At 45.5% G+C, this 18,112-nt stretch overlaps 1 protein-coding gene and 1 long non-coding RNA gene across 2 annotated transcripts; both read right to left on the bottom strand.

Annotated features, from left to right (window-relative positions):
- Positions 1-54: 54 nt before the first annotated feature.
- On the bottom strand, positions 55-17,551 carry LOC118373847 (nibrin). Its single transcript, XM_052495478.1, has 17 exons — positions 17,339-17,551; positions 16,779-16,900; positions 16,249-16,376; positions 16,002-16,161; positions 15,719-15,822; positions 15,387-15,504; positions 6,203-6,393; positions 5,860-5,960; positions 5,591-5,729; positions 5,284-5,492; positions 4,984-5,161; positions 4,287-4,875; positions 3,931-4,011; positions 3,257-3,400; positions 2,954-3,067; positions 2,513-2,562; positions 55-1,208 (listed from the first exon to the last, which is right to left on the bottom strand). Exons 1-17 carry the CDS (start codon positions 17,367-17,369, stop codon positions 1,178-1,180), a joined length of 2,490 nt encoding a protein of 829 aa, XP_052351438.1. The 5' UTR covers positions 17,370-17,551; the 3' UTR covers positions 55-1,177.
- LOC127915360 (uncharacterized) lies at positions 3,407-3,914 on the bottom strand. The gene is made up of 3 exons (XR_008091089.1): positions 3,848-3,914; positions 3,641-3,768; positions 3,407-3,595 (listed from the first exon to the last, which is right to left on the bottom strand). It is a non-coding gene; the product is annotated as an uncharacterized LOC127915360 (long non-coding RNA).
- Positions 17,552-18,112: the final 561 nt, after the last annotated feature.

The following is an 18,112-nucleotide window of genomic DNA, read 5'->3' as shown; positions in this document are numbered from 1 at the left end:
AGGACTGAGGGTAGAGTTTCATTCATTTATTGAACCAGTCAGTGGCCTTCAGAATGTGTGTATTCATATGCAGTTTATTTCCACATGCAGTCATCCTCAAGACTGAAGCTGTTTGCAGAAAAGAAAAAAACAAAACAAATTGTGGAATTGGGATAAAATATATATTGTTGACAAGATCAGCAAAATGAAAATGTATGGACAGTTCCTGGTCAATATGCTGTATTCCAAACTAACCACTACATCCAGACCTGAACAGATGAATCAGTGGATAGGTGTAATTGTAAGGTGGTGGTAGTCACTCAACCTTGCCCCCAGATAGACCATCAGCTTATGGCTAATTACACCTACATGTCCAATCTACACAGTAGGTGCCTCGATGAGAAGGGTTAACTAGGGGTTGATTAATAAGAAAAGGAAACAGCAGGTTCCCCAACCCCTGGGGTCTAACCAGGGTTTTCTACTTCTGTCTTACAACACATAACCCACAGGCTTCTCCTGTTCACAACAGACAGACACGCTGCTTTGTGATTGGTAGAGTTGGACTCCTCTCTTGTACAACTCAAATTACTTTTTAATATGTTTTGTATACTGTATTTTTTATTATGAACAAATTAAAATCTTGAAACGTAAAACGGAACACCTATTTATTTGTTTACATTGCTCACCATCAGTGACTAAATTAAGGTATATAACTAGTGTACAGTACATAGAAAGATAGACATTTCTGCCCACATGTATCACCGACAAACATTGTTAAAACATTTGTCATTGACAGGCCCCTCTTGATCATTGTACTCAAAATGACCAGAGTTAACTCAAGATCCATTCCTGAACATTATTAGTGGAGCGGAGATGGCAGTTCTATCAAACTGAGAATTCTAGAAGCCAAAACATTCCATGGGGTGTTGGCATCCCTTCCTGTGTCTTAAGATGAACATTATTAGTGGAGCGGAGATGGCAGTTCTATCAAACTGAGAATTCTAGAAGCCAAAACATTCCATGGGGTGTTGGCATCCCTTCCTGTGTCTTAAGATGAACATTATTAGTGGAGCGGAGATGGCAGTTCTATCAAACAGAATTCTAGAAGCCAAAACATTCCATGGGGTGTTGGCATCCCTTCCTGTGTCTTAAGATGAACATTAGTCTGCAGGGCTTCTCATGTTACAACCAGGTGCTCTCATCTTTTCTTGATGGGTTTGGGGTTGTACCTACACACACACACACACACACACACACACACACACACACACACACACACACACACACACACACACACACACACACACACACACACACACACACACACACACACAGGTTAAGTCAGGGCAGTGGCCATCCAGACATCCCACTTAAACACTCAGGCTTTTAACATTCCTGCTAGATCAATCCTGGATGCATTTTGAACAAATATTAAAAATAGCCCAAATTAAGCCAGCTCCATAAACCTCTGGCCTTGTTTGAAGAACTCAAACCAAACATCCTCCCAATAAACTAAGTCTGGGAGACGGGTTCGGGCCAGAACCAAAAACATAAAACCGTGGCTTGTTTTCTTAGTAGCCGGCGCTGTCATCTGGCCATGCATGACTGAGTGGGCATCATGACTCAATGATCAAACAGCACAGTCTCGCTCCAGGCAGGCATGCACACACCCTTTCTGCTTAGCCAGGCAAAATGCAGCAGCCCTAGCGTGTGCTTACATCACCAGCACCCAGACAACCAGGTGTGACGCAGGAATCACTGGGCGCTGATTGGTCAGTGACAACAAGCCCAACCCGTCCCAAACGAAGATCCACCCACTCACATCAGGAATGTTTCTCTCTGTTCTGTGGGACTTGGTCTAAACGGTCCTTTTCAGATGACTATTTGACAGGCGATTCTAAAAATGGTGTTGATGTGTATTGTACGTATGCAGGGGACCAGCTAATACAGCTCTATCTAATGTGAATCATAGTTTAGCTGGGATCAAAACCTGAGATCAGCCATGTTGGTTGGACTACAGCTACAACCAAGGCTATGTTGCTGGGCAGTCAATGTTGTTTTGTGTTTCTGAATGGGGGTTAAGGGAATGAATAGATGAATGAGTTTGGAGTAGTGAAGAGCTCAGCAGACAGCCAGTCATTGTGTGGGCAGGCAGCTGTGTGTGCGTCAGCCTGTAGGGCACTGTTGTCTTGTGTCTGGTAGTGACGTCCTTGAACACGGAGCAATGCCCCCTGGGAATGTGATGTTTGTGTAAGCTGGGTGCTCCAACCCTTCTGCTCCACTGCAGACTGCAGATGGAGTGGCTGACTTTTTCTACCTTGGGGGCTGGAGGGTTCAACATAATCAACATCACTCCACATTCATCCATTCATTCCCAGCCTGGCTCCAAACATCTTCCAACCAATAGCCCGGGCTACAGCTTGGTTTACATTGTACTGTAGACTGTGGTGCTCTCCACCTGAAATAATGTGACCCAAGTTGGTTTGGGTTGATTGGTTTGGTGTTTGCAGCCTGACAAGCCCTGTCCTCGTACCTGAAAAGGTCATCTCCCAAAGTCTCCTCTTTCTTGTTCTGACGCTCATCCTGAAACACACAGACACAGGACTTTGACTCACAGACACACAAACCTCCATCTCCTCTCTACCCAGCCTCAGCCCTCTCGTTCTCCTCTCTACCCAGCCTCAGCCCTCTCCATCTCCTCTCTACCCAGCCTCAGCCCTCTCCATCTCCTCTCTACCCAGCCTCAGCCCCCTCCATCTCCTCTCTACCCAGCCTCAGCCCTCTCCATCTCCTCTCTACCCAGCCTCAACCCCCTCCACCTCCTCTCTACCCAGCCTCAACCCCCCATCCCCTGTTACTACCATTTCATGGTAAATACCATGTACTTCTCTTCTAGAAGTGTTTGTGTGTCTCAGGGGTTGCTAAACAGACAGTAAGTATTGTAGTAAACAGCAGCTGAAGTAGGACTGTGTACCTCTGCTGCGTCTCTCAGCCACTCCTCCAGCTCAGAGTTCTTGCCTCGGTTGTGGACCAACAGGTCTGACCCGCCGATGATGTTGGGCAAACCCTGGGCACCGGGAACTGGGACCTGAAACACACACACATTACCACACACACATTACCACACACACACACACACACACACACACACACACACACACACACACACACACACACACACACACACACACACACACACACACACACACACACACACACACTAACCGAACAGAGTCCCATGACCCTGTCTTGTGGTGAGGTGCATTCTGGGCTCTACCTTGCAGAAGCGTTTAAAGTCCTTCCTGTTGACATTGCCGTGCGTCTCCATGGGGCGTGGTTTAGGTCTTGCCGGTGTTGCCACGGTGAGGCATTTGAACTCCACCACTATAAGTCTGCTGGGGAGATTCTCACCCCCTAAACCCTACATCACAACACACAGACCAGTTACTGTCAGACCTAACTCTTCCCCACTGGCCCCTACTCCAGACCTAACTCTTCCCCACTGGCCCCTACTCCAGACCTAACTCTTCCCCACTGGCCCCTACTCCAGACCTAACTCTTCCCCACTGGCCCCTACTCCAGACCTAACTCTTCCCCACTGGCCCCTACTCCAGACCTAACTCTTCCCCACTTCCCAGACCTACTGGCCCCTACTCCAGACCTAACTCTTCCCCACTGGCCCCTACTCCAGACCTAACTCTTCCCCACTGGCCCCTACTCCAGACCTAACTCTTCCCCACTGGCCCCTACTCCAGACCTAACTCTTCCCCACTGGCCCCTACTCCAGACCTAACTCTTCCCCACTGGCCCCTACTCCAGACCAGTTACTGACAGACCTAACTCTTCCGCACTGGCCCCTATTCCAGACCTAACTCTTCCCCACTGGCCCCTACTCCAGACCTAACTCTTCCCCACTGGCCCCTACTCCAGACAGATACAGACAGGACTTACTGAGGCTTCCTGTTTGACAGGTTTGGCATCAGTCTCTGGCTCTTCCAGATGACCAGGGGTCACACCATTAACTGGTTTTGACTTGGGGGGAGACAGAAGATGGAGGATAGTTCATAATAATAGTCACGTCATAGAAACCAGGGCTGAGGAATGCAGTCAATTCAGGATGTAAACTGAAATTACAATTCAGTGATTTTAAAAATGGCAGATATTTTCAATGAAACAGAAGTAGAAGCTATCAATTTATATATATTTTAAATTAAAATCACTTCCTGAATCGAGTGGCTTCAATTAGAATTGATCCCAGCCTTGATAGAAACACATGATAACAAACACGCAATGACAGCTCCTCTCACCTCAATGAAAGACACCTCTTCGTCTTTGACCTCAGCTACAGGCTCCGCTCGCTGTCGTCTGCTGGCTGATGATCGCTCTTCTGAATCCAAGCCTGACTTATGATTGGCTGCGATTGGTTCCACTGGATAAATCCGCTGTTTCTTATTGGCAGAGGTAAGTTCCACTGTCTCCAGGAGCTGTTTTCTATTGGTTGAGCTCTTGTCTGTCAGCTTCAACCGCTGGCCTTGACTGGCTGACATGGGCTCATCCGATTCGTCCATGTCCTCAGACATGATGGACTCCAGTTCGTCCATCTCTATCTCTAAAGCCCCACTCCCTTTAGTCTCCTCCTCCATCTCCTTCCTCTTCCTGGATTGGAGCCCCTGCTGGGCAGGTTTGGAGAACCCCTCTGACAGAGCCTCAGTCTGACCTGGAAACAGATGTGCACCTGAGCTGTGTTGGCCCTGGGACCTGCCTGTGGGGGGGAGGGTGGGGTTGGAGGTCTCCGAGTGCTGTGGTACTGTCCTCTTCGTATTCTCCATGTCTTCTTCCCTCCTGGAGAACTTGGCCTCTGATTGGACAGTAGGGGATTCCTCGCCTTCCCTAGGTCTGAGACAGAAAACATTGGAGTCTGTATATATATAATATCACCATTAACTCATGATTGATAAGCCACTGTGTGGAATTGTATGGATATCTCCAGAGAGCTGCACTTGCCTTTTCTTGCCAACAGGCTGGAAGAAATTAGTGAGGGAAGACTGTTTCTGGGGGGAACATTTCTGGGAGACCTGTTGTTTCTGGGAGGAGCACTTCTGTGGGGACATCGTCTGCACTCTTCCATTGGTCCGAGGGGCTGTGGCCAGGAATCTGGTGATAGCATCACCTTTCCCTCCACCTAATATCATGATAATACAATGTCATTTAGCAGACCCGTGTTTTCAGTTTATATGGCCCACGCCAGAACTTTCCTACTGTAACTCTGACACCCACCCACTCTGTCATTAGAAACTATTCTACCTGGATGTTGTAGCTCTCCCTTTTTTCTGTCCGAGCCGCCACCACCAGCACTGTCTGAGGCGCTGAATGATGACATCATAGTCTCTGCCACTGTGCAGGTCCCGGCCAGCTCTCGGCCTGAGGGTTTGGATCGGTTAAGATGAGAGGTGGTCCGGCTCTGGTCCCTCTCGGGGGTCTCTCCAACTGTGCTCACCCCAGCCACGTCCACCCTACTCAGGGATAAGAAAACACAGATCAGCCTGATGCACTCAAATAGAACAGTGAGTTTGGAGCTCAGGTTGTGTGTGTGTGTGTGTGTGCGTCTTACCCCCTGATGCCCTGTGACGGCTCTGTGTTTATAGCATAGGCTGTGATGTTCTGAGATGCCGCTGGCATTACCGTCTCGTCCACTGGTGCATTCTGGGATAGCGTGGCGCCAGGGATGGTGGGCTTCATTCTCATGGATTCTAACCAGGGGAAAAACACATTAACAACGATACAAGTGTTGACTCCACTATATAAGTCCATATCATTATAAAATCAGGAACTCAAAATAAAAACTGAGACTATGATTCACCGTATGAGAGGCCCACCCACCTGAGTCAGCCTTCTGATTGGAGGGATTGCAGTACTTGTCACAGCTGACATAGATGGCAGCCAATCCGATCTCAGACTCTGTGATGAATCGAAGACCTTTCCTGGAGAGCGTGAGAGATGGTAAATATAGACTGTGCTGACACAACCAGTTAGTCTCATTTCAGAGCTGCAGATAAGAAGTGTAACACCATAACAGGGAATTGAAATAGGAAAAGCCTCAAGTCTCAAAACCTTTGGGAATGTCTCAATTGTTTGTGTAGTTCAACCCCCCCCCCCCTCAATTTTTTAGGTATGGAACACATTCAAACCACACTCTGTCTTTATGATACTGCAATGTGTGTACCTCTGTAGAATCCTCCCCACAGAGTCTGCCCACTTCTTAGTGGAATGGGGCAGTAGTGCTTGGGAGTTTCCCGTTGCCATGCCGATCACACAGCTCAATGGTGATTCCAGGAGTGACACAGGGACAGACCCCTCCTCCAAGAGCTGGCTCCTCCCACCTCCACAACTCACTGCCAAACTCAGACGCTTTTGCTGGAGAGAAGTGAGTGAGAGAGATTTATTATTATTATTGTGATTATTATTTCAAATAGGAGCTGTACGGGTAGTAGGGGTGACGGTAATGATAGTAGTTTAATGATGGTAGGGATAGTGGTTGTGGTAGTAGTAATGATGATGGTAGTTGTGATGTAATGGTGATGATGACCGTTATAAATTAGTTATAGTAGGTAGTCGGTAGAGATATTAGAGGCAGAAGTGCTACTAGTGGTAATGGTAGCAGTAGAGATATTAGAGGTAGAAGTGCTACTAGTGGTAATGGTAGCAGTAGAGATATTAGAGGTAGAAGTGCTACTAGTGGTAATGGTAGCAGTAGAGATATTAGAGGTAGAAGTGCTACGAGTGGTAATGGTAGTAGTAGAGATATTAGAGGTAGAAGTGCTACTAGTGGTAATGGTAGTAGTAGAGATATTAGAGGTAGAAGTGCTGCTAGTGGTAATGGTAGTAGTAGAGATAAAGGTAGAAGTGCTACTAGTGGTAATGGTAGTAGTAGAGATATTAGAGGTAGAAGTGCTACGAGTGGTAATGGTAGCAGTAGAGATATTAGAGGTAGAAGTGCTACGAGTGGTAATGGTAGTAGTAGAGATATTAGAGGTAGAAGTGCTGCTAGTGGTAATGGTAGTAGTAGAGATAAAGGTAGAAGTGCTACTAGTGGTAATGGTAGCAGTAGAGATATTAGAGGTAGAAGTGCTACTAGTGGTAATGGTGGTAGTAGTAGAGATATTAGAGGTAGACGTGCTCCTAGTGGTAATGGTAGCAGTAGAGATATTAGAGGTAGAAGTGCTACGAGTGGTAATGGTAGTAGTAGAGATATTAGAGGTAGAAGTGCTACTAGTGGTAATGGTAGTAGTAGGGATATTAGAGGTAGAAGTGCTACTAGTAGTAATGGTAGTAGTAGGGATATTAGAGGCAGAAGTGCTCCTAGTGGTAATGGTAGTAGTAGGTATATTAGAGGTAGAAGTGCTACTAGTAGTAATGGTGGTAGTAGTACAGTCACCTCTCATGGCAGACCTTGTGGATCTGCTACCATATGTTTGGGTTTTCTGTGTAACAAAAGTACTGAGTGGAGGGGGAGCCAGGCCATTAAGGATCTTGAATACAAAACATGCATTGCGTGTATTGCACAAGATTTTCCCAACTCAGGAGCTCATGCTTTCTGAGGATGTAACAGTGATGATGGCTATTTGGCTTCCTATCAAGCACATTGAGAGCCTGTTTGTAGACAGACTGAATGGGTTTTAATATTGTACAGCAAGCTTGGGCCCAACTAGTCAAGCAGTATGTTAAGTGGGGGAGTATCATAGATTTGAAGTACAGTTTTGCTACCTCTGTAGTCAATTTTTTTTTGTTTAAATCGGAAATGAGCTAGGTTGAATTTGGTTATTTGAATGACCTTTTTCACCTGCTTTTTAAAAGAGAGGTTGGAATGATGCCACACTGACACACTGAGTACTGCCTTCAAGGTAGAATTTCAGCCATCTCAAGGCATCGGGGGAAAAGTTGAACTTGGACAATTTTGTGATGAGAACCTCATGGTTAACAGTATCAAAAGCCTTCCTTAGGTCCAGAAACACAGCCCCAACAACGCCCCCTTTGTCCATCTTGGACTTCACATTTTCCAGAAGAAAGCAGTTGGCCGTTTCTGTGGAGTGTTTTGCTCTGAAGCCAAACTGCATGGAGTGTAATGTGAAGGGACTGTTGTTGAGGTGGGCAATCAGTTGCTCTGCTACACACTTTTCAACAACCTTCGACACCACAGGTAGTATACTAATGGGCCTGTAGTTACTCAAGTCAGCAGGGCCACCCGATTTAAAGATGGCCGTTATTATGGCCGACTTCCATACCCTTGGAAACACCCCCTGACCAATAGATGTGTTGGTGACCTTAGTAATGGGGCCAATGAGTGACTCTGTAGTTTTTAAGAAAGGTAGAGTCCAGCCCAAACACATCTTTTGCTTTAGAGTTCTTTAGTGAGCTAATCACCTTATTCACCTCTGACTCAGAAACCTCCCTTATGACGAAGACGAGTTGAGCGTCATTCACGAACACTGTCAGTACCCTGACAGAGTCAATAAAGTAGGAATTGAAGGCTATTGCTATTTTGACTGCACCCTGTGTTATATTGTTATTCGCCATGATTTCTAGTTTTTTTGCAGTGTTACTATGGTCTTTCCCTGTTAACATTTTTCGATTCTGCTGCTTCCTGTGCTTGGCCCTCCTATGTTGAACATAATAAACCGCTCTCTATCCACCAGATGTGTACCAAACTCACTAAAAGTGGCAGTAATAATGACTCTCTTGAAAAAGCCAAACCTTGACCCAGAAAATATTTTAAAAACTAAAATGGGCCTATAGCGAATCTTCCATTCCTCTCAAAAATGTTAGAAAAAGCTGTTGCGCAGCAACTCACTGCCTTCCTGAAGACAAACAATGTATACGAAATGCTTCAGTCTGGTTTTAGACCCCATGATAGCACTGAGACTGGACTTGTGAAGGTGGTAAATGACCTTTTAATGGCGTCAGACCGAGGCTCTGCATCTGTCCTCGTGCTCCTAGACCTTAGTGCTGCTTTTGATACCATCTATCACCACATTCTTTTGGAGATATTGGAAACCCAAATTGGTCTACACGGGCAAGTTCTGGCCAGGTTTAGATCTTATCTGTTGGAAAGATATCAGTTTGTCTCTGTGCATGGTTTGTCCTCTGACAAATCAACCGTAGATGTCAGTGTTCCTCAAGGTTCCGTTTTTGGACCACTATTGTTTTCACTATATATTTGACCTCTTGGGGATGTCATTCGAAAACATAATGTTAACTTTCACTGCTATGCGGATGACACACAGCTGCACATTTCAATGAAACATGGTGAAGCCCCAAAATTGCCCTCGCTAGAAGCCTGTGTTTCAGACATAAGGAAGTGGATGGCTGCAAACTATCTACTTTAAAACTCGGACAAAACAGAGATGCTTGTTCTAGGTCCCAAGAAACAAAGAGATCTTCTGTTGAATTTGACAATTAATCTTAATGGTTGTACAGTCGTCTCAAATAAAACTGTGAAGGACCTCGGCGTTACTCTGGACCCTGATCTCTCTTTTGACGAACATATCAAGACTGTTTCAAGGACAGATTTTTTTCCATCTATGTAACATTGCAAAAATCACTCTTTCTGTCCAAAAATTGTGCAGAAAAATGAATCCATGCTTTTGTTACTTCTAGGTTAGACTACTGCAATCCTCTACTTTCCGGCTACCCGGATAAAGCACTAAATAAACTTAAATTAGTGCTAAATACGGCTGCTAGAACCACATTTTTTAAAATCATGTTACTCCAGTGCTAGCCTCCCTACACTGGCTTCCTGTTAAGGCAATGGCTGATTTCAAAGTTTTACTGTTAACCTACAAAGCATTACATGGGCTTGCTCCTACCCATCTTTCCGATTTGGTCCTGCCGTACATACCTACACGTACGCTACGGTCACAAGACGCAGGCCTCCTAATTGTCCCTAGAATTTCTAAGCAAACAGCTGGAGGGCAGGGCTTTCTCCTATAGAGCTCCATTTTTATGGAATGGTCTGCCCAGCCATGTGAGAGACGCAGACTCGGTCTCAATCTTTAAGTCTTTACTGAAGACTCATCTCTTCAGTGGGTCATATGATTGAGTGTAGTCTGGCCCAGGAGTGTGAAGGTGAACGGAAAGGCTCTGGAGCATCGAACCGCCCTTGCTGTCTCTGCCTGGCCGGTTCCCCTCTTTCCACTGGGATTCTCTGCCTCTAACCCTATTACAGAGGCTTAGTCACTGGCTTACTGGTGCTCTTCCATGTCGTCCCTAAGAGGGGTGCGTCACACACCTTCCTGTGTGGGTTGGCGCCCCCCCTTGGGTTGTGCCGTGGCGGAGAGCTTTGTGGGCTGTACTCAGCCTTGTCTCAGGATGGTAAATTGGTGGTTGAAGACATCCCTCTGGTGGTGTGGGGGCTGTGCTTTGGCAAAGTGGGTGTGGTTATATCCTGCAAGTTTTGCACTATCCTGGGGTATCAGCGGATGGGGCCACAGTGTCTCCTGACCCCTCCTGTCTCAGCCTCAAGTATTTATGCTGCAGTAGTTTGTGTGTCGGGGGCCTAGGGTCAGTCTGTTATATCTGGAGTACTAATCCTGTCTTATCTGGTGTCCTGTGTGAATTTAAGCATGCTCTCTCTAATTCTCTCTTTCTTTCTCTCTCTCTGTCGGAGGACCTGAGCCCTAGGACCATGCCTCAGGACTACCTGGCATGATGACTCCTTGCTGTCCCCAGTCCACCTGGCCGTGCTGCTGCTCCAGTTTAAACTGTTCTGCCTGCGGCTATGGAACCCTGACCTGTTCACCGGACGTGCTACCTGTCCCTAATCTGCTGTTTTCAACTGTCTAGAGACAGCAGGAGCGGTAGAGATACTCTTAATGATCGGCTATGAAAAGCCAACTGACATTTACTCCTGAGGTGCTGACTTGTTGCACCCTCGACAACTACTGTGATTATTATTTGACCATGCTGGTCATTTATGAACATTTGAACATCTTGGCCATGTTCTGTTATAATCTCCAACCGGCACAGCCAGAAGAGGACTGGCCACCCCTCATAGCCTGATTCCTCTCTAGGTTTCTTCCTAGGTTTTTTCCTAGCCACCATGCTTCTACACCTGCATTTGCTTGCTGTTTGGGGTTTTAGGCTGGGTTTCTGTACAGCACTTTGAGATATCAGCTGATGTAAGAAGGGCTATATAAATACATTCGATTTGATTCTTCCAGATAAATTTTGAATTTCCCTTTGCTTCACCAGTTATGTTAATAAAAAGGTTTGCCTTGGCCTGTCTGATTTCTTTCATCACCTTATTTCTCAACATGGTAAACCTACATCTGTCATGCTCTAATTTGGACCTTAGGGCTGTTGTTAGATACATTTGCCAGATTTTTCCATTTAGCCAAGGAAGAGTGCTCTTTTGGCCAGGTTTGGATTTTCTTTTCTTTCGGAAAACATTTATTGTAGACAGTGTAACGTTCAGGGCAATACATTCTAGTTTATTATCACATAACCACTCAATTTGTTTACATCGAATTATGTTCTTTAATGTAAATCATCACACCCCCTCCTCTTCCTTCAGTCCTGTCTCTCCTGAAAACATTGTATCCAGTCACAATCAAAGCAGCATATAGAGAGTTTTTTATGGAGTCATGTCTCTGAAAGGCAGAGGAAGTCAAGGTTGGAGTGTGAAAAGATGTTGAATTTGATCACTTTTTGGAATGACACTAGGAATGTTCAAATACTCCCCTAGTAGTCCCTTGGGCTTAGCTAGTGGGTACCAGATGACTCGAGAGTGATTGACACATTGAAAACAGTTCAATTTTCATGTGTTTTCTGACGGCTGGGTTTAGGCTGTTTTGATTAAGGCAGTTTTGCATTAAGGGCAGTTAAAACAGCTTGTGTACCAGAAGCAGAGTCCGGGATCACATATTAATTTACATTACATTACATTTAAGTCCGTCCCAGAGCATGCACTGGAACAGCCACTTGCATCTAAATCTTGGGGGGGGTGAACTGATTAAAACAGGTGTCTCCGGAAGGTGGTGATTGACTCCGCTGTCCTGGCGTCGTGAGGGAGTTTGTTCCACCATTGGGGGGCAGAGTTTTGACTGGGCTGGGGGATCAGTGGTAGGGAGGCATGGATGAACGCAGTGTCCTTGTTTGGGTGTGGAAGAGTCAAATTCCATCTTGGAGCAAATTCCATCTTGGAGCCGGGTGAGTCGAGAGAAACCATGGGACCATAGCACTCACCCACTTCCACAGCGGCGATGATCAGTGGACGAGGCCATCCACTGCTTTCCACTCTGGTGAGTATTGCTGGCTCGGTGATGTTAGGCCCATGATTGAGTTGCACATCACGGAAGAGTAAGAGGGTAGTGAACAAGAAATTTAACAGTTTCCGATAAATGTTGGACTTGTGTTTGTTACGCCTAAGCGGTTCAGGGAAATAGGGAGCGAGGTAGACTTGGCTTTTATTCAGAACATTGTGGTATGCTGTGTGCTGTTCGCTCCCGTGGAACGGTGAACCAATGTGTTTGGTGTTGATATTCTCAGGTAGTAGACTGATTGTGTCATCCCAGCAAGGACGCACCGAGATTTCAGTAGAGCAGCTACATAACTGACAATCATGGCAATATACTGGAGATAAAACACATAATTGCGCTTTAAATCTTTGCATGAGTTCCTTAGCTGGGGTCGGCATAGACCTGATGTTTTAGATAAAATAACAGCATCTGTAGGAGAAGCGGCACCTGCCGCACCACCCTGCCTTCCGTCTGCCATTGTTTGTTTGGGGTCAAAACAAAACAACAGGCCAGTACCTGTTTTTTTTACGGGCTCTTAACCAACTGTGCTATTTTTTATTTATTTTTTGCATTGTTTGTAACTCATTTTGTACATAATGTTGCTGCTACCATCTCTTATGACCGAAAAAAGCTTCTGGACATCACCTCGACCTGGATGAAGACTTTTTCTTTAATGAGTCTGACGCTAAGAATATACTGCTTTGTCAAGACAAGGCCCAAATCCCTGTCATCAACGTGAAGAAAAGATGGAAGAAAAGGGAGGGCTGTGGGGTGCCATGTAAGAATTTGTCGAGGTGGTAAACCACCACTACCCTCTGTATTATTAGCCAATGTGAAATCATTGGAAAACAAACTGGACAATCTACGATTAGGACTATCCTACCAACAGGACATTAAAAACTGTAATATCCTATGTTTCACCGAGACATGGCTGAACGACGACACGGATAACATAGAGCTGCCTGGCTTCTCCGTGCATCGGCAGGACAGAGCAACTACGTCTGGTAAGACGAGGGGTGGGGATGTGTGTCTATTGGTCAATAACTGCTGATGCGCAATGTCGAATATTAAAGAAGCCTCAAAGCATTTCTCGCCTGAGGGAGAATACCTCATCATAAGCTGTAGACCACACTATCTACCAAGAGCGTTCTCATCTGTATTATTCGTAGCCGTCTATTTACTACCCCAAACCGATGCTGGCACTAAGACCGCACTCAACGAGCTGTATAAGGCCATAAGCAAACAAAAGAATGCTCATTCAGAAGCGGCGCTCCTAGTGGCCGGAGACTTTAATGTAGGCAAACTTAAATCCGTTTTACCTCATTTCTACTAGCATGTCACATGTGCAAGCAGAGGCGAAAAAAACTCTAGACCACCTTTACTCCACACACAGACGCATACAAAGCTCTCCCTCCATTTGGCAAATCTAACAATAATTCTATCCTCCTGATTCCTGCTTCCAAGCAAAACCTAAAGCAGGAAGTACCAGTGACTCGCTCAATACGGAAGTGGTCAGATGACGCAGATGGTACGTTACAGGACTGTTTTACAAGCAGAGACTGGAATATGTTCCCGGATTCATTCAATGGCATTGAGGAGTATACCACCTCAGCCACCGGCTTCATCAATAAGTACATTGACGCCATCGTCCCCACAGTGACCGTACGTACATTTCCCAACCAGAAGCCATGGATTACAGGCAACTACTGCACCGGGCTAAAGGCTAGAGCTGCCGCTTTCAAGGAGTGGGACACTATTAAGAAATCCCGCTATGCCCTCAGACGAACCATCAAACAGGCAAAGGGTCAATACAGGACTAAGATTGAATTATACTACACTGGCTCAGATGCTCGTCGGATGTGGCAGGGCTTGAAAAATATTACAGGCTACAAAGGGAAACCCAGACGCAAGCTGCCAAGTGACGCAAGCCTACCAGACGGGCTAAATGCCTTTTATGCTCACTTCGAGGCCAGCAACACTGAAGCATGCATGAGTCCACCAGCTGTTCCGGACGACTATGTGATCACGCTCTCCATAGCCGATATGAGCAACACCTTTAAACAGGTCAACATTCACAAAGCCCCGGGGCCAGACGGATTACCAGGACTTGTACTCAAAGCATGCGCGGACCAACTGGCAAGTGACTTCACTGACATTTTCAACCTCTCACTGACCGAGTCTGTAATACCTACATGTTTCAAGTGGAACACCATAGTACCTGTGCCCAAGAAAGCAAAGGTAATCTGCCTAAATGATTACCTCCCTGTAGCATTCATGTTGGTAGCCATGAAGTGCTTTGAAAGGCTGGTCATGGCTCACATCAACACAATCATGCCGGAAACCCTAGAACCACTCCAATTCACATACCACCATAACAGATCCACAGACGACGCAATCTCAATCGCACTCCACACTGCCCTTTTACACCTGGACAAAAGCAACACCTAAGTGAAAATGCTGTTCATTGACTAACTGAACAGCTCAGCGTTCAACACCATAGTGCCCACAAAGCTGATCACTAAGCTGAGGACCATGGGACTAAACACCTCCCTCTGCATCCGGATCCTGGACATCCTGACAGGCCGCCCCCCCCGGTTGTAAGGGTATGCAACAACACATCTACTATGCAGGAAACAACACTCTCTGCTACCACACGGCATGCGGTACCGGAACGCCAAGTCTAGGGCATAAAGGCTCCTTAACAGCTTCTACCCACCCCCAAGCCATAAGACGGCTGAACAATTCATCAAATGGCCACCCAAACTATTTACATTGATCCCCACCCCTTTGTTTTCACACTGCTGCTACTCGCTGTTTATTATCTATGCATAGTCACTTTACAAATGACCTTGACTAACCTGTACCCTGCACCTTGATTCAGTAACTCGTTATTGTGATGTAATTATCTTCTGTTACTTTTTTTCCCCCATAATTTTTTCTCTCAGTTTATTGAGTAAATATTTTCTTAACTCTATTTCTTGAACTGCATTGTTGGTTAAGGGCTTGTAAAGTAAGCATTTCACGGTAAGGTCTACCTACACCTGTTGTATTCAGCGCATGTGACGTTGAAATGTTGATTTGTTTGCAGTGTGAGCGAGAGAGGCAGGCCAGTACCTGTTTGGCATTGAGAAAAAGGAAGGTCTTGCCAGTGAAAAGTTCTTTACGTTCTGGCCTCTCTGTCAGGTCCACCTCATCCTTATTCAGACTGGGCTCGTCTATCTCTGGGAAGAAACTATTAACACACACAAACAGTCCTTCAATAACATTGAAGGGATAGTGAGCGATTTGGGCAATTTAAAAAAAACTATTTAATCAATTTCAGAATAAGGCTGTAACATAACAAAATGTGGAAATGCACTGTAGGTCTATAAAACGAGGCCTGAGTGGCAGCTATTGTGTGGTTTGTGGAGGTGAGCAGCAGCCTTGTGTGTGGTGTCTCTTAGTACCTCTCAGCTTTTGGAGGTGGTTGTTTCTGTTGCAGGGCTTCAGTGAGCTCAGTGAAAAACTCCTGCTTGACTATGGGCCGACAGCACAGCAAAGCACAGATAGTCTGCATGGGGAGAGAGCACGTTCTGTATGTACAGATGAACACACACACACACACACACACACACACACACACACACACACACACACACACACACACACACACACACACACACACACACACACACACACACACACACACACACACACACACACACACACACTTTGTGGTCATGTGCAGACCTTGATGGTGACTTTAACAGTGGGCATGACCAGGTGAGTGCAGTCTTGTGTCCAGGTGTTGGTCAGCCGGCCACCCAGAAGCTGCAGGGTCTGAGACAGAGAGACCTTCCCTTCATTATCAACACAGGACGAGCACACCACCACAGTTACCTGCTGCACACTGTAGAGAGAGAGAGACATTTCAAAATATATATTTCTAATTTGTTTCCATCAAAATTTTTATCATTGCGTAAATGTGGGTGCACACCTGAATTTGCTGTGAAAGACCCCAAATGTCACTCTGTCCCCTGCCGTCAGGCTGCGAGGGGTGTCCCCTGACAGACGCTCATCATTAACAAACGTGCCATACTTAGAACTGTCCTTCAGGGTCAGGGCCTGGCACACAACACAACAACAGTCTGTTGGTTACATCTACTTTATGAAAAACTGTCTTAACCATACAAGACGTGGATTTTGATATCCCTAAAAACAAGTGTCTTCTTATGTAACACATGTACAAAATTAGGCAAAAAACCCAGCTCTGTCGACAAGACAAGATTCATGCTGGTTAGTTAGGATGGTGAACAGTACGAGAGCACCTTCTACTGCAAGGGAGACATGACAGCATTTGATGGACTAGAGACAGAATGTAGGCCTGCTCACATTCTGCCTATATATTTTTCAGTTAAGTATTTAGGAGTTGTAGGGTAGTGCTCTGGTTAAGCGGGTGTGTTGGGGTTGTGTGTGTGATTAAAAATACAGTTATTACTAATAAAGAATATTCCCCGTCTCTCTCACCTGATCTGTAGCAGTGAGGTGAGCATGAGCCCGGCTGATGGACTGGTCATTGGGCAGGATGACCTCACAGTTCTTACGCCCCACCACATACTCCTTCTCTGGCAGGAGGTAGTGGGTGACACCTGGGACAGGACATGTCATGAGATTGAATAATAAGAAAAGTAATGTTCTTATTCAAAACAACTGGAGGATGATTAAGGGGTTAATCATCATATGTTATGCGTTAGATAGAAGATTACCAACTGTAACAGTGTAGGACTGCACGTTAGCTTGCTAGCCAGATGTAACTTGGATGAATTGTGTCATAGCAATAATACTAGCTAGTTAGATGGATAGCTATCCAAACAATTTTTAGTAGTTACTGTAACAGGTTTGATTCTCATCTTCTATGCGCGTATTCTGATACTCCAAAATACACTGAGAAACATAGCTAGCTAACATGTAGAACGAGCTGTCAAATGTAGCTAGCTAATGTTTTTAGCTGGTGGGTTGGTCATCCGCTATGGCTAAGATAGCTAACGTTACTGTAGCTAAATAGAGCTGGGCAAAACAAAAGTTACCTCCGGATTCTAAAGGGTTCAGTGTCCACATGTTATAATGCACTACGAGCTATGAAACGAACCCCCGAACATGTGCTCTTCTCTGTCAATAACTAGCTAGGTATACATCTACAAAATATAAAATATCTCATGCGAGTCCGAGTTGCGTACAGTCAGGGCGAAAGTCCACATCAACTTCCTTTCAAAATAAGAGTCCCAACTGTGGGCATTGACATGGTGCTGCTACTTATCAACTGAATCCAGTATAATTTTGTAATATGTACAGTGAAACAGTGATGCCTGCCAATGGTTCGTGAGAATATGTGCACAAAACAGAAAAGCCAATGTCTGACTGTGCTTCAAATGTGATTTATGTAATGACAATATCAGTGAGGTGTATTCATGGATGCCAAGGGAAGCTAGGCTTCCCCCAAAAATGTAAAGAAAAAAACACAATTATTTATCTTTCTATCGCACCAAAGCATCCGAGCGAGGGAAACAGCGCCCCTCTGTCTCTGTATGTGTATGCCATCTAACTGATGTTGTTTGATCGAAAATAGTATGACATCATTGTCGCCCGTATGGCCTCCCTTGATAAAAAAAAAGTATACAATAATAGCCTATGTTGAGCTAACTGAGCGAGCTCAACTGTGAATGGTGTCAAGGGAAGCCAGTTTGGATTTGGCTTCACTCTAATCATATCACATGGAGAACAATACCTAATTGGTCTTGTCTACGCTTGACACTTACATGTCACTTCCGCTATCAGACTACGAAGCTCGCATTGTACGGATT

The sequence above is a fragment of the Oncorhynchus keta genome, chromosome 34 (genome assembly GCF_023373465.1).
Source record: "Oncorhynchus keta strain PuntledgeMale-10-30-2019 chromosome 34, Oket_V2, whole genome shotgun sequence".
In the NCBI taxonomy this organism is placed as follows: domain Eukaryota; kingdom Metazoa; phylum Chordata; class Actinopteri; order Salmoniformes; family Salmonidae; genus Oncorhynchus; species Oncorhynchus keta.
This window is presented reverse-complemented; position numbering and strand designations above follow the sequence as displayed.